Source organism: Mytilus galloprovincialis, chromosome 6 (genome assembly GCF_965363235.1).
Source record: "Mytilus galloprovincialis chromosome 6, xbMytGall1.hap1.1, whole genome shotgun sequence".
Lineage (NCBI taxonomy): Eukaryota > Metazoa > Mollusca > Bivalvia > Mytilida > Mytilidae > Mytilus > Mytilus galloprovincialis.
This window is the reverse complement of record NC_134843.1, coordinates 19,477,748-19,495,781: the sequence shown is the minus strand read 5'-3', so window position 1 is coordinate 19,495,781 and position 18,034 is coordinate 19,477,748. Positions and strand designations below refer to the sequence as shown.

At 31.6% G+C, this 18,034-nt stretch overlaps 1 protein-coding gene across 1 annotated transcript; it reads right to left on the bottom strand.

The window, feature by feature from the left end:
- Positions 1-3,127: 3,127 nt before the first annotated feature.
- Positions 3,128-17,860, bottom strand: LOC143079148 (transcription factor E2F5-like). The gene is made up of 10 exons (XM_076254367.1): positions 17,691-17,860; positions 11,337-11,446; positions 10,496-10,543; positions 9,801-9,950; positions 8,997-9,105; positions 8,403-8,588; positions 5,604-5,736; positions 5,222-5,281; positions 4,035-4,079; positions 3,128-3,392 (listed from the first exon to the last, which is right to left on the bottom strand). The coding sequence occupies exons 1-10, from the start codon at positions 17,814-17,816 to the stop codon at positions 3,277-3,279; spliced, it is 1,083 nt and encodes a 360-aa protein (XP_076110482.1). The 5' UTR covers positions 17,817-17,860; the 3' UTR covers positions 3,128-3,276.
- Between the last annotated feature and the right edge of the window lie 174 nt (positions 17,861-18,034).

The window sequence follows — 18,034 nt, the reverse complement described above, 5'->3', positions numbered from 1 at the left end:
AATTTAGAACTTTGGCAATGTATACTATAAGATAATTTTTGGAAAGTGTAACATATTGAACTTTTATAAAAAGTTCAACAATACATAAGTTTGCTTATGTATTAGAAATTAAACATCATTTATACATCAAGTTTTTCAAGTAAGTAACAATTAGTTTACATCTTGTATTTACATATATAACAGTAAACATAATATAACAAACAAACCAACAGGTGGGTGTGGTCTAATGTACACAGGTGGGCGTCAACATATATTTTTTAACAATTAATAATGAAGATAGTGAGGAAAGTCATGATAAGGCAAAATGAAAATAAAAGAATAGAAAATCAATTTCTGACCAATCATCTGCTGTCTAAACTTTGTCGCTTTATCTTTTCAGGGGAGACAATTTATACTTTTTTTCAGTAATTGAAATTATGAAATTGTAAAAAGTAGTGAATCTCCATAAAGTGTATTAAAAAAGAAAACAAGAGTGCACACGCTGAAATGTCTCGCCTTCTATACTAATCATTGATATTATGTTGATAGTCCTAAGTATAAAGCTAAGCTTTAATACAACTGTCACATAAACTTAACATTAACCAAGATAACTAAACAAAGACCAATGAACCTTGAAAATGAGGTCAAGGTCAGATGAACCATGCCAGGCAGACATGTACAGCTAACAATGCTTCTATACAACATATATAGTTGACCTATTACTTATAGTTTAAGAAAAAAAGACCAAATCACAAAAACTTAACACTGTGCAATGAACCGTGAAAATGAGGTCTCGGTCAAATAAAACCTGCGCTACTAACATAAAGATCATAAAATATTTCCATACACCAAATATAGATGACCTATGGCATATAGTATTAGATAAAAAGACCAAAACTCAAAAACTTAACTTTGACCACTGAACCATGAAAATGAGGTCAAGGTCACATGACATCTGCCCGCTAGATAGGTACACCTTACAATCATTCCATACAACAAATATAGTAGACCTATTGCATATACTATGAGAAAAACAGACCAAAACACAAAAATTTAACTATAACCACTGAACCATGAAAATGAGGTCAAGGTCAGATGACACCTGCCAGTTGGACATGTACACCTTACAGTCCTTCCATACACCGAATATACTAGCCCTATTGCTTGTAGTATCTGAGATATGGACTTGACCACCAAAACTTAACCTTGTTCACTGATCCATGAAATGAGGTTGAGGTCAAGTGAAAACTGTCTGACAGACATGAGGACCTTTCAAGGTACGCACATATCAAATATAGTTATCCTATTACTTATAATAAGAGAGAATTCAACATTACAAAAAATCTGAACTTTTTTTTCAAGTGGTCACTGAACCATGAAAATGAGGTCAAGGACATTGGACATGTGAGTGACGGAAACTTCGTAACATGAGGCATCTATATACAAAGTATGAAGCATCCAGGTCTTCCACCTTCTAAAATATAAAGCTTTGTAGAAGTTAGCTAACACCGCCGCCGCCGCCGGATCACTATCCCTATGTTGAGCTTTCTGCAACAAAAGTTGCAGGCTCGACAAAAAATGATATCATCTCTGTTCTTATAAAAAATGTTTGGCCTCTCTTTATTATGTAAAAAAAATAAAATTTAAAATGATAAGACATTTTTTATGAGGCTGAAAAATGTTCATACCTATGTTAGAAATTAGAATCTACCTTATAAATTCATTTTGCCATAGCATAAAGATAAAATAAACATTTATTAGAAAGACTATTACAGTTTTCTTTTTTTAAATGCTTGTCAGAAAAAAGAACATATCATACAATAGTTATATTCTATAGTGATACAATTGATACAGAAAGAAAATATACATCTAAATTGTGACATAATTTTTAGGTCCTGATCTTTTTGCAGCACTTGAAATAGTTTTTGTATACTATTTATATTCAAATCACAGCATTATTATTCACTTATAATTTCAAAGAACTATTATTATCTATTTGGATTAATTTTGAACACATTAATATCAAAAATAAACATAAAACACAAACTTCACTAGTTTTATAAATATGAATATTTACATCTTGTTATTTATAAATCACTGTTATCACCAAAGTGAGATGAAATTCCATACACATCAAATTATTATTACCCAGTCTCCTATGGAAAAATTGTAAAATGAAAACAAAACTAAAGCAAACCCTTCCAAAAGTTACATAAAAAGTTTTACATATTAAGGATCAAAACAAATTTGAAATGAATAAATGTTGAAATGAAGGATTAATGCTGTCTACATAGTGTGACTGAACACATTCTTTTTCCAACACAAATGCAAATACTCAAAAGTGAAAATAAAATGCAAATGAACTATCGAATAAATGCTTGAATAAAAATTTCTGTAAATATTAGACTCTTTCGTACTTAATTTAAATGAAAGCCTCCTGTTACATTATCACAGCATGAAATATCTCTTAAACTTAATATTCTTTGCCAGGTTAGCATCCACTATCATTAATTATTACTTTTGAAATCAGACTTCTTTTGGAGGGAAGTGATCTGTAACTCTTTGGCATGTAAAATATTTAGACAAAAATAATTTTCGATTTAAAAGGACCACTATGTCTGGCCAGAAAATAAATTGCGGACAATTCAAATAACTGCTTGACTAAAATATTCAATGCCCTAGCTACCTTAAAAAAATTTAATACATAATTTCAAACATTGTAAAATGGAATAAGACAAGTTCTTAACATAATGACAGTCTAAGTAATTGGATATAATAAAGGATAAATCAATACTGTACATTTAAAGGTCTATTGTATTAACATTGATTATAAATTGATGTCCACAAATATATAAGTAGCCATTTATGTATGCAAGATAAATCACTATATTTTTATATCCAAAGTTGCCTTTCCCGAGGACTGTTTATCTACAAAAAATTTGGTCCCAGTTCTTATGTATGAAACAGATGATAAAAACAAGTTTACCCTATTTTAGGGCTCAACCATGAAGTATTGTAATAAAAATATCTTATGTGAGTTTCAAAATATTCATATGCTTGTCAAATGAAATGTGAAGTGGTATAAATTATTTCAAAAAATAATTCAGATCCTGGTAACTGTCTGCATTTAAGTATTTACCACTTTTAAAATATAAAACCTCCTTAATACTTCACTGACATTTTCCGTACATTAAAACACACACCCTTATTCAATAGCATTAATGAGGTTCTAATTTTTAGCAGTGGTATATAACTATAATAGCACTAAATCTACACGTAATGAGGTAGTTCTAATTATCACATGGTTAATAAAGGCACATCAAACAGATCACATGCTCCTTCAGAATCGTCTAAATTGAAATAATAATCTTTATCACTTGGGGGTGGACTCAATCTCAAAAGTGGTGCAAATGCTGAAAATATGAGAGAAAAATTATGAATAACATTTATCACATAATTTAATCAATTAGTTATCAAGGATTTTCACTGAATGCTCTTTTCAAATTAATACAATAATTTCACTTTCCATGATCAAGTGTGAAAAGATAAATATGATATAACTCCTAATTTGTTTATTTATCAACGTGTCATCTAAAAGTCATCAACCTACCTTCAATAAAGCAATCATTTTAAATGCAAACTAGCCAATGAACTCAATCACTTTTTTTGTATAAACTGTACTAATGCAAGAATCTTGATGAGCAATCAGCAAAATATTTTGAAAAGTGTTCTGTGAATCCGAAGGTCTCTCCTGAAATATTGATACTAGTGGTTCATGTATCATTGAATTGTTTCTGAATTGAATACCTACATGGAAGGTTATGGTTGGATTGTTTCTTAATTGAATACCTACATGGAAGGTTATGGTTGAATTGTTCCCAAATTCAACAAATGCAGGGAAGGTTATGCATCAAAATAGGGACAATTACAACCTCAAAAATATACATGTTTACAAAAAATAATGAAAAAAATAACACAAAATTCACAAAGGCAGAAGGATTTTGAATCAGATTGCTGTAATGATTACACAGAGAGTAAAGGGAGATAACTCTTACCTTCTGATGACATTAACTCTTCTATCAGGTCACCATCCATACCATCTACAGATATAAAATACACAATAGTTTAATATAACCTATACATTTCTGAAACAGCACCACTATAAAATTCCATACTTTTTAAGTTACTGGTATTCTTGAAATGAAAGAGTTATTTTTATTTTAAATAAAATGACTGACATTTTTCATCTTGTGTTAACTTTATCTTATGGTATCAATATAACCCCAAATTTCATAAGCGATTGATTAGGGAAATTTCTTGGATGTAGAAGAGAAAATATCTTTTCTTTGTTTCCTAAATTTAAACTAATCTTGCTGTACATAAAACCTATTTAAGTCAATGTCAGAAGTTTGAACTTATTGTTGAGGCCAAATAAAAATATATGTGTGGTTCCAGTTACATACTTTTAAAAAATAGGGTCGGTAGGTCGGCAAATTTTTTTTTTTTTTTTTTAATTTTTATTTTTGAATGTCAAAATCCGGAAAAAAATCGTGTGTTTCCCGAAATTGTTTCCGGTATTATACACGCCCCAACTGGAAGTCCACCAATTTTACATGTGTTTGGTTGTAAAAAAAACAGTCATGATACGTTTTTAGTTAATTTTGTTGCATTCTGTTATGAATTGTTGCATTTTAGCCATAACAGATACTTGTGATGGAAATTCAGATGACAGAAATCTATGAATTTAATTATTTTAATTCACAATCCTCAAAATTTGATCGTTTGAAAATTTATTTTTCAGAAATGAATTAAAAAGTTCTAGGGTCGGGGGGGTTTTAACTAGGGTCGGTGGGGTTACTGGAACCACACATATATTTTTATTTGGCCTGATAAAAAGGACCCATTTTATTATTTTGAATAAATTTACATTTTGTGTTTTTAAATTATATGTAGAATATTGGTTATCCTTTGAGACTATCTTCCTATTCATGCAACTAATATGAATTAATCTGAGAAGTTTTTAGATACCTACAGTCTTATTATTGCGATACTCATCCAGTAGCATTATTTGCAGTAATAAAAACCTTGCATTATTTTCTGAATTTACAGTATCATCTTGCACATTAAATTTTAATAAGTTATTGTCAGCCCCTGCTTCTGTATTGTACGAGTTTTAAAATTATTTGAATAATCAAATTTCAATCTACTAAATTTCAATTAATTTTGTATGCATATGTCTTACCTAGATCTGCTCTGGATGGATCAAACAGGTCATTGGGATCTAGCAAGTTTGATGTAGAAACTACAAAAAATAAGTCATTCTTTTAGTTCATAACATAACATTCTAAATTACTTTTTACGTTTAAACACATACCCAGTCTTTATTTAATATTTCACATGGTTGACTCTTCAGCCATTAAATGCCAGTTACTAAAAAACTTTTTATATTTCTGCAGTTCAAAAAATAACAAACTTTATTGCTTTTTAATAATGTTAATAAGAGTGATGGCTTTAATCAATAATGCACAGGGTTGACTCCTCAACCAGTAAATACCAGGTTTTTAAAACTTTATATATTTCTGCAACTCTTATGTTAGAAAATAAAAAAATTAAAGTTTCCTTACATGGAAGTGCTGATGATGTTGATGGCTGTGGTTGTGTTTTCCTTGGCGATGATCTAGTGGCCATTCTGGACGTATCAAAGTCTGCTGCTGGCTGAGACTGCCTTAATGGAGATTTTATGGGTGACCGCACATTCTACAAAAATACAGAAAATACAAATGTTTAATACTCAGATCTTGTTCAGTGTTCAATAAATAATTTAAAATATTCTTATAATCAAGCATTGTTGGACTATTAAAAATAGAATCTAATGTTATAAAATTAATCATATTTATATTCTTCATTTTTGCAAGTTTTTTTTTTAAATTGAAAACGGTGCAAATTCACTAAGCTACCCTGTAGTGTTGCTAAATGTTCCAGAATATTCAGAGAATACTATGACAGGGTTTAAGGTGGTACCCAACACTTTCACTAAAATTTATTTGGCTCGTTTAATTTTCATAAAATTTTGTCAAAGTATTTACTTTGACTCTTTAACGAAAATATAAAAAATTTCAAAAATTTTGAACCAACCGTTTTGTCAGAAAAATTACACTGGTTATATAGAAGTTTGACAAACACCAATTTTGATCATTGAGAAGCTTATTATTCCTTTTACAACACAACGTAATTAAAATGTTTAGCTGTCTTTACAGAGTTATCTCCCTGTAGTGTTAGGTACCACCTTAAGCTAGGATTTTGAGGGCTTTAGTCACTTTTGCGGTCTATGAAAATCAACCTTTTTTGTGTAACAGTAAGGGACCAAGGATGTTTATTACTAGCTTCATCTTTGACTTTGTCAGATTTCACAGGACTTGGGCATGATTGGCAGTCAGTATTGTAAGATTTGACTGTATAATAGTCTGTATTGGCCCTTATTATGAAAGATTCTGACATGGAATGTGGAAACTTAGAACACAATTTCTTTTCAGTTTGTTCCAGAGGACATTCCTGATCAACAAAAGTTGGATTCATTTTTTTAAAACAAGGAATAACAGCAGAAATTAACTTGCAATGATTATATCACTGCACAATCATTATCCTTATAAAACGTCTAAATCGATATTTGTAAATCCTTTTTATTAAGTTGGAACTGTATAAAATCCTTTTTAAAACAAATATAACGACTGAAAGAAGGTTGTAAACAAATCAAGAAAAGATCACATTTACTACTTTCTGTTTTAAAAATGAAACGAAAAACGGAAAGTTACACATGGATAATTAATTCAAAACGAGTCCGGATTCTTTCAGGAAATTATAATTTTTTGGTTTAAATTCCTTTAGTAAGAGATATTTATTTGTCTCTCTTGTTCTAAATGATTTCGTATTTTCGTTTATAATCCGGGTCTATAAATAGTCATAGGAATACTTTCACGCATGCGTAGCACACAGTACAGGAAGCACCTGTTTAACCCGTGAGGACATTTCTGAACGTTTTGACTAAAGTTCTATTTTTTAAATGGAAATTGACATAAGTTTTTTATGGCAATTTATATCAATAATGACGAAAATGCGTTCGAATGACGAATCTACGACAAACGAACTGAGAAATATTGAAATTCAAATGCGAACTGTCCGGGGGGTAACAATTTCGATCAAATGACTAAACTATACTCCTGGTTGTTGAAATACTGACTGATTTTCCTGGGGAAATAATTATGATGGTCAATCAGGAGGTTTATTAATAATTAACGGATTAGTGACCCATCCGATGGCGATAAGCGTATTAGTTGTAATCACAACTTGCACCACCTGTTGAAAATGTTAATTACCTGGGGATCATAAACTTGTCAAAAACATAAAGACAGGTAGATTTATAGTATTTTAATGCGAAAAATATTTTTACACTTTCAAAATTTAAGTGACGAAATTGATTTGAATTACTTTCGTCAATGCGAAAACCCTTTCATAAATTACGAAAGTGACGAGCACTAGCAAAATTACTGCTATGAACATGCACATTTCACAGCCTACTGTTTTAACAGAAATACTGTTAATTACTAATTAATATTTATCATTGTGAAATCATACCATATAGTTTATCGCACCATGGGTAAATTATCACTTTGTGATTGGTTTAACGCCGTCACGTGGTGACCCCCCATGAGACCGTAGGGGTTACTAAATTTCATAGGGGGTTCATGAAGCTATCTATTAATGTAGTTGTGTTTCATTGTTAATTTTTCCACAACACGCAACAGAAAATGTTGAGCGTGCGATAAATTCATTATACGGTTTACTACTGACCCCCTACAGATCCATTGAGGGTGAATAAAATCCATAGGGGATTCGGCCTCCGGTCTCATCCTCTATGGATTTTACTAACCCTCTATGGATCTGTATCGAACCATATAACTTGTAATATAGGTAATGTCAAATTTTTAAACAACAAAAACCAATCATTTCAATTTTTCTAAAAACTATATTAATCACATGCATGACATGGCCTTGTGTGAACTTTTTTTTCTTAAAGTCAAGCTTATATCTGTGGGGCAGGTGGGCAGATTTAAGTTCACAATTCTTAATAACGGAAAGTTATTTTGAAACGAAAAAAAAAAGCATGCAAGGTGAAATTCAGGGGCCAGTTGAAACGAAAATTGATCAAAGAATAAGTCTATATATGAGCGCTATAATCTGGACAAACAGTACACGTTCTCGGAGATCTAGAGAACAGTGCCGTTACAGCAAGGCTAAGGTCCTCTTTCTTCACAAAACAGGTTTAGATCATTCCTTGGTATTTCTGCGTTTCAAGATAACTTTTTGATTATGTCAATAAGACATTTTGGTGTAATTAGGTCACTCATACAAATCTATTTACTTACCTTTCCCTGTTTATTTGTATTTTTAGGATCAGGATCGACATTTTGATTCTGTGGATCTTCCTGAGGAGGGGGTACCTGTACAACCACAGGACTGGTTTCCTCTGTGTCTTTATTTACTAACAGAACATTTATGGCACCGGAGGTACTTTTGAGATGAATCTGATAATTCTTTTTATAATTCAGACCCTGAAAAGACAATAAGATTCTTAAAACCCTCTCATAAATCCTAGATGATTAATGAAAATATAATTTATTTAAACATGGCAATTTTGATAGACCGTAATTATTTATTGATTGACCTACTTAAAAGGCAAGTTACGAAGGATTTAATAATTTCAACAACCGAAATATCATACATCATTTTGTAGATCACTTATAAAATGTTACATGTTTCAGTGGCACAGAGAAAGCAGAAACGGAATATAATGGAATTTCCATCTGAGTGTTATTTCTCAAAAATGTGAGTTTGGCACTTTTTGTTATATTTGAAAATATGACTTTAATATGTTAACAGGTAACTTTTTCGTGAGCCATGTGCTGTATACAAAACTATTAAGGACAAATTTAAAGCCAAATTGTACATAGAGTACTTACCAATTCTGGAATAGGAACTTCTAGTTGTGTACCTGAGGGGGCTTGTATAGCTAGTAATGTATCACCTTTAAAGCACCGACAAATATCTTCATGTGTTACATAGGCTAATCTTGTCATCATTAAGGAAATTATGTTTATCACAGATATCCTTCCTGACCTATTTAGTGTCCCTTAACCATCAAATTACCTTTAGATTAAATATTAAATTAATTTAACCACATTTAGAAATATGTAATGTATTTTAATGTTTAATCAAAATTTGCCTTGATGTATATGTACTCCTTTATGTCTAGATTTCATCCATTACTGTAATGAATGCCAGAACTGTATTTTTTGGTGGTTTTTATGTATGTATTGGTAATCTTTTATATCTCCTTCTTTCATATATGGGTGTGATCGTTTTCAACTTATCATTTGTAAAGTTTTATTATAGCTTCAAATATCTATTTATGATTTGTTCTTGTGACTACAATCCAAAAAATTACTTTGCATGATGATGGATGCAGAAATAAAGTTTACTGTTGACCATCAGAAAGGTGAAATATGGTGGAATATCCCACTTAATGCAGTGGTGAAATCTTAATATGAATATACATGTAACAGTAATCAGTTTTGCATTAATTTACCAATGAACAAGTAAGAATTAAATTATCAACTATTGTCTTTGCTTTTCTCATTGATTTGAACTGAAAATGAGGAAATGAGAAGCTTCATCATTTTCTCTAACGAAAGGTGGAGGTTTCAAACCCCCTGTAAACCATTCTGTCATTGAAGAGATCTGCCACTCATAGTTAGAAAGGATACCGAGTATTTGTGACTTCATCTGTAACATTTTTTATACTTTGTTGAACCCACAATTTGTGTTGATCTAATTCTTTTTCCTGTCTGTCTAAATCACTGATTTCGTTCTTTAAGGTCAGTAGTCTTTCTGATACTTCTGTTCCAGTTGACTGACTGTAAATGTAGAAATGTAATTAATCAATCTTAGTGTTCTACATAGGACCTATAGGAATACTATTGTTCAACTACAATTATAGACTAAGGAAGATAACTATGATTTGATAACAAAAAAATATTACTTAAACATAACAATGACATCATCAATACTTTTAGAACAATATTCATGAAACATGTACTGTCATGACTGTACAATCTATGTAATTTCTAGACAAGTATGGTTATACACATTATTTGGTAACTTGGATATTGTTGTTTAGATTTCATCGGTAATTCTCTTGGTTAAATCTTTATTATTAGGAAATACAAATGTATATAATAATGGGCTCAATGCATTGGTTTATTAGGGTTTTGTTTTTTATCTCAAAAGTAGTGATAATTCTGGATAATTGGTCAAGTCAACCCCATCAGGAATCATTGTTGTTTTTAATAAAAAAAATCTTTAGGTTGAAAACTAAAAATAATTTTAGTTTTAATGCATGTCTTTTTTATACTTATATAAGATATGTCATATCACTGTTGTATGTAAATATAGATCTTACTTTTCACAGGACACTGATGTATCTGTAGGGTACCCTGGACATGCTCCTCTGTAAAAATCAAATACTTGCATATGAATGTGTATACAATTATAATCATGTTAATAATGTCTACATTGTATTAAGAACAAACACAACTTTTTTTCAGCAGTTGTACAATGTTGTATCCAACTGGTATGGATAGAAAAATGATTTATAATATAAATTACAATCACAAAATATTAATATTGTTACACATGAAATTATAAACTACTAGTAATCTGTATTTGGTAATTCCTTTCTAATACATTCCCTTAGCACCTACTACAACACTTAATTATTCAACTCTATACTATAGATAATCTTTCCAGTGTTTCCTACAAAAAATTTTGGATAACTATCACATTTGGCATAAAATAAAAATGTATATTTTTTTAATGTCATTTGTTGTTGCATTGTTGCTCTATTTCTTTTAAGTATGTTGATATTCTTCCATGCATAAGCTCAGAGTCAGAATACAATTAAAGTATTAATTTAAAGTTGTTTAAATGTATGTCTTCAATATTTATTTATAGTTAAGGAGCTACCATTTGATTTAAAGGGGGGGGGGGTCTAGGTTGGAAATGTTGTCCTGACTTTTTTTTATTAGTTTATCCTGCATTTTTTTTTAAATTGTCAGCCTGCCTTTTTCTACACAGACAAGACCCCTGTCCTGCCTTTTTTCAAATTTCATCCTAGCTCCACCATAATATTTCATGGTTAATTATCTTCTTCTTGTAAAAATCTTAATCTTAATCTATAAATTACAAAATGTAATACAATGCAGTATTAATTTCTAATTTAGAGAAAACTGTGCAGTACTTACTTCCACTGAATGCTATTTTTAGATTTCTTTTCAATCAGACCAATACCCTCTAACACATTTGTTATGTCATAAATTCTTCTCTTTTGTCTGACTGCTAATTGGTCCGCTGCCTGAAAATTAAAAATATATCATAAGATGATATATATATCCATTCATACATGTTTTGTATGTTTGTAAAATTTCATAATCAGGACCAGTTTTTTGTGTGTAGCAAATTGATAGTGTAAATCATTTCAAAATTTGAAAATTATTAACATGCTACATGTATGCTTACCAATTTATTCTGACCTTTTAAAAAAAACTGACCACATACATTGTATCTTTAAAAGTTAAGCAGCTAAATATTTTTTTCTTGAAGCTTACAAACAGCACAGTTACATGTAAATAAAAAAAAGTTCAAAGGTTTTAGACATTTAGAATCAAATTGACGTTAGCTTTCAATTGGCCATGGGTTTATACATATCTGTTGACTATTGTCCATTACCTCATTTTAATAAATTTCAAAAATATTCAACATAAACCCTCCTTGTATATTCAGAATTTAGTACAAATATTAATTTTAAAAATTTGGCACACATTTCATGCCATTAATCATTTGTTAATGATGAGTTCTTTTTGCTAGATTATCTTATTGAACAACTATCTCTCATTGTGACGCAAAAACATAAGCAATGTAATATCTCAATGTGACACAAAAACATAAGCAATGTAACATCTCACTGTGACGCAAAAACATAAGCAATATAACATCTCATTGTGATGAAAAAACATAAGCAATGTAACATCTCACTGTGACGCAAAAACATAAGGCAAAGCAATGTAACATCTCACTGTGACGCAAAAACATGCGCAATGTAACATCTCACTGTGATGCAAAAACATGAGCAATGTAACATCTCATTGTGACTCAAAAACATGAGCAATGTAACATCTCACTGTGACGCAAAAACATGAGCAATGTAACATCTCACTGTGACGCAAAAACATAAGCAATGTAACATGTCTTCAAATTTTATGAATCCCAAACCTATCATGCCTATGGTAAAATTAATTGTTTTGTATTAAATTGTAGCCAAAGTTGCGATTTCAAAATTTCTGTTTGAGAGCATCCATGGGGGAAATCCTCCGCAAATAGTGACAGTTGACAGGTATGCTTATTTAATATTTAGTTTCATTATTTTATCGATGTTGTCATTACTTATTTTAAAGATACTAGCAAGTTTGTATATCACACATGTCCGTTTTTGTTTTGTGTCATTCTTAACTATGAATTTAGGATAAAGTCTGCAGTAACTAGGTAGTGTCAAGTCCCATCAATATATATATATTCCTGATGTAACTATTTAATCTGCTCTTTGAGGGTGCCTCAAAATTCATTCGGGAGTGACGTAATTTATTGAATGACGTCATTGTTTGGTATGTGACGTCACGAACGTCAAGTTTTCATATTTTTTGGCACACTAAATGCAACTATAAATAATACAAAACATGCAAAACACACAAAAAATACAAAAAGAAAAAAATATTTTTTAAACAACAGCACGCAAATTGTAAGGTAACCCAGGTGCTTCGGATAAGTCAGGGGTGTGGAAATGCTATGCCCGACTCATACATTTTAACACCCGGACAAGTAATTATTTTTGTGTTGGTTGCCCGTGGACAAGTAAAATAATATACAAGACAAAGTTCAAATTCAGCAAAAATATAGGATTAATTTCAAAACGTATAAAGACGTTTAATTTATGTAAAAGAAACCAATAATCAGCGAGTAAAAACATAAAAGTATAAACATCAATGTTCATGACGATAAATAACATAACTCCGGTAATAGATCGATTACCAAAATGAGTAAAAACAAGAGGCTGTCACAACGACAGCAAACCGGATTTATTAATATTTATTTGTGTCCTGGCAATATCACAAGAACCATTACTGATGAATGGTGAAAGTGAAAATCGTCAATATCAAATTTGACCTCCATTTTGTCATCAGTATCAACATCTTAAAATTTGAAAAGCTTAGATAAAATGGTTCATGAGTAAATGCAACAACATGAATTGAAACGCCATTTCACAATCTTTCAAGAACCATAACTCCTGAAAGGTAAAAGTCAAAATCGTCATTATTGAACTTGACCTCTAATTTGCCATCAGTAACAACATATAAAAATTTCAAAAGCTTTGGTTGAATGGTTCATGAGAAAATGCACTGACACGACTGGAAACACCATTTTTCAATCTTTCAAGAACCATAACTCCTGAACGGTAAAAGTCAAAATCGTCATTATTGAACTTGACCTCTATTTTGTCATCAGTAACAACATATTAAAATTTGGGAAGCTTTGGTAAAACAGTTCATGCATAAATGCACGGACACAACTGGAAACACCATTTTTCAATCTTTCAAGAACCATAACTCCTGAACGGTAAAAGTCAAAATCGCCATTATTGAACTTGACCTCCATTTTGTCATCAGTAACAACATATTAAAATTTGGGAAGCTTAGGTAGAACAGTTCATGCGTAAATGCACGGACACGACTGGAAACTCCATTTTTCAATCTTTCAAGAACCATAACTCCTGAACGGTAAAAGTCAAAATCGCCATTATTGAACTTGACCTTCATTTAGTTGTCAGTAACAACATATTAAAATTTTAAAAGCTTTGGTTGAACGGTTCATGAGTTAATGCACGGACAACATTTGATGACGCCCGCCCGCCCGCCGTACATCCCCAAATCAATAACCGACATTTTTGTCACAAAAATCCGGTTAATAAGTATGCAAGCCGGAGTCGCGTAATATTGCATTTGGCTTTGTCCATTGACCCGGGATCGTCGATTATGTTTTATCCACTATTCACCAGAAGTGTCATTTCTTAAGATTTTGAATCGAGATTCAGATTGATGAATACTTTTTAAATAAAACATCGGGCAAGCAAGACAAAAAGAATGACGAGTCTAGTCGAAAGCATGAAACGCAAACAGAGATGGTCAAGGTGTATATAAAAAAAAATACGGAAGCGAGAATATCAGACATCATGAATATCAGATTACCCCTTGGAAAGAAATTCAGATAATAAGTTTTGTTTTTGTCTTATTTATAGATCAAAGGCAACCTTATGTGTTGTCTAAGTGGTAAATAGAAGCGTTCAACTACCAAGAAAAAACCAAGTGTGTCTGACAGTTGATAGAAATAATTAGTTAATCTATTATTTAGTTTCCATTTCTTCACTCACTATCCTCTAAATTTAGTATATGTAGTGTACCTACTGGCTACAATTTTTATTAAAAAACAATGCTGCAAACTTGTCCTTTACATGTCATTTCATTTAGTTGATTTGCTTTTGAGTTTCTGTCCCATTTATGTTATAAACCCATTTCCAACATTCCTAAATTTTTACACATATAAACCAATTGATTTCACTGATTTGTTTGGGATGCAAAACCATGCTAAGAATCATATATTAGCTAACAATAAAATACTACAATATTTATTTGGACCATCAGGGCAAGTAACTTTTTTTCCGGACAAGTAAAATTTACAGTTTTACTTGCCCAGGGACAAGTGGTCACAACAAATATTTCCACACCCCTGTAAGTAATTGAGCAGAACTCAAGGTAACCTGGTGCTATGGATCAGAAAACAGTTCATATAATATAATACTCTCCTGTTGAAATATATGATGAAGCGTATAAAACATGGCAAAATCCGTATCACATGCCGTATCACCCTCGACCAATATCATCCCTCGGGCCTAAAGCCCTTTGATTGATATTGGTGTCTCGAGATGAAACAAAATATGATACGGATTTTGCCATGTATTATTCCCTATGTTAAATTATGTAATTCTCATTATGGGTAACTCAATATGTAATTCTCATTATGGGTAACTCAAAATTTGCAATTAACTTGGAACACAAAACAGAACCACAAGGGAACACAACCAGTCAGGGGTAATACTTGCACAAGTTATTTTTAATTACTTGAAGAAGTAATATTAATATACTTATATAAATAAATTTGTAGGATACTTATACAAGTGAATTTTATTTACTTGTATAGGTAAAAAAATATATTGGCTGAGTTATGTCCCTTAGACATTCGGATGTTTTACTTGTAGAAGTAAAAAAGTCATCCTACATAAATGTACATTTGTATCTTCTTTTATTGAATTCTTTTGATTTCTTTGCTCCTCTAATAGAATTTTAAATTATCTACCCTATGCAGATGTCTTTACTAATCATTTAAGTGTAATTTCATGGAGAATGAAAATCCAATTTGTCTGTTATCTTCAGAACACTGCTCATTTACAAGCCCCATGGAGCAATTTTTGAAGGCCTTGTGCAAATACTTAAGATCTTTGCGCAATCAGTATCTTTGTTGAATTAAGGGACGACATCAAAAGATCGATGTAGGATAAAAAACTTAAATCAAATAGACATTGCTACAAGTTTTGTTAATCCAAAATCGATTTTACCTATACCCATATAGGTAAATAATTTTTTCCCAAATTAAGTCAAGAGGGGGGGTGGGGTCAGTGAAAAAACTATGTGAATTAAGTTTTTTATCCTACATTGAACTTTTGATGTTGTCCCTAATGAGATGAAACATTGAACTCTAATTAAACAAGAGTGCACACACTAAAATGTCTCGCCTACTTTACTAATCATTGATATTATGTTGATACTCCTAAATATAAAGCTTTATTACGACTGTCACATAAACTTAACATGAACCATGAAAATGAGGTCAAGGTCAGTTGAACCATATGCCAGGCAGACATGTACAGCTAACAATGCTTCCATACAACAAATATAGTTGACCTATTGCTTATAGTTTAAGAAAATAGACCAAAACACAAAAACTTAACACAGAGCAATGAACCGTGAAAACCAGGTCAAGGTCAAATAAAACCTGCAGAACTGACATATAGATCATAAAATATTTCCATACACCAAATATAGTTGACCTATGACATATAGTATAAGATAAAAAGACCAAAACTCAAAAACTTAAGAAAATGAGGTCAAGGTCAGATGACATCTGCCCGCTAGACATGTACACCTTACAATCATTTTATACAACAAATATAGTTAACCTATTGCATAAAGTATGAGAAAAACAGACCAAAACACAAAAACTTAACTATAACTACTGAACCATGAAAATGAGGTCAAGGTCAGATGACATCTGCCCGCTAGACATGTACACCTTACAATCATTCCATACAACAAATATAGTAAAACTATTGCATAAAGTATGAGAAAAACAGACCAAAACACAAAAACTTAACTATAACCACTGAACCATGAAAATGAGGTCAAGGTCAGATGACACCTGCCAGTTGGACATGTACACCTTACAGTCCTTCCATACACCAAATATACTAGACCTATTGCTTATAGTATCTGAGATATGGACTTGACCACCAAAACTTAACCTTGTTCACTGATCCATGAAATGAGGTCGAGGTCAAGTGAAAACTGTCTGACGGGCATGAGGACCTTGCAAGGTACGCACATACTAAATATAGTTATCCTATTACTTACAGTAAGAGAGAATTTAAAATTACAAAAAATCTGAACTTTTTTTTCAAGTGGTCACTGAACCATGAAAATGAGGTCAAGGACAATGGACATGTGACTGACGGAAACTTCGTAACATGAGGCATCTATATACAATATATGAAGCATCCACGTCTTCCACTTTCTAAAATATATAGCTTTGAAGAAGTGAGCTAACACCGCCGCCGCCGCCGCCGCCGCCGCCGCCGCCGCCGTAGCCGCCGCCGCCGGATCACTATCCCTATGTCGAGCTTTCTGCAACAAAAGTTGCAGGCTCGACAAAAATTGAGCAAACCTGGGAAAAATCATTAAAGGCATGAAATGATGAATTTACATCTCAAAACTTGAGCCATTGAGGACTTCTGTGGGATTGTAAGAAAAATTTGCAATTAAATTTTTGAGAACATTAAGGGGAGATTATTCAAACATTATTTATTTGCTTATATGTGTATATTTTTGTTTACTTCTTCAAGTAAATAAAGATAACTTGTACAAGTAGTACCCCTGACCATCTGACTGACAACAAACATTCAAATAAAAATAAAGGGAGATAACAATTTGACAGTGAATATTACAAAGATAAAGGAGATGCTGCCTACTACTGTAGTTTCTGAATAAATTCGAAAGGTGTTCTAAAAAATGATATATGTCAACATTTTTGTCTGTGATCACGTGCTTTATTTCCCTAATCATAAAAAAAACTATTCAAAAATTGAATTCCTTTCAAATGACATGAAAAAAAAATCAATTCTTGGACTGACTTTCAAAGAGCACTTATTTCAAACTCACAACTTTGAGATCAAGCACTCCATCTTTTGCTTCTTGTAGCAAAGAAACAAATTTGGTAGTCAGCAGTCCAAGGCTTTTTTCGTGACGGCTTGGAGTATTATCTGCCATCAGACCCTGAAACTCCATGGTTCTTTCATGTGTAACAACGCGTGAAAATATCTAGGTCATGCCGAGATGTCAGAAAACCCAAAACCAAAGCCGGTGAAAATTCTCTCTTCTGAAAAGTCAAAGTCTACTATCAAATAAACTATTTTTAAAGATGGATTAAAAATAAATCTAAGCGGAAAATTAATTTTGTTGACGATTAAAATATCCAAAAACTATTGCTAAGGAATTGCAAGAAC

Bases quoted from the DNA above. Each gene is read 5' to 3' on its own strand.
- LOC143079148 (XM_076254367.1), bottom strand. From the start codon at position 17,816: ATGGAGTTTCAGGGTCTGATGGCAGATAATACTCCAAGCCGTCACGAA. The intron at 9,106-9,800 runs GTATCCTTTCTA...AATGATGACAAG, and splicing joins GATGAAGTCACAAATACTCG to ATTAGCCTATGTAACACATG. The intron at 5,737-8,402 runs GTAAGTAAATAG...GTATTTTTGTAG, and splicing joins ATACAAATAAACAGGGAAAG to AATGTGCGGTCACCCATAAA.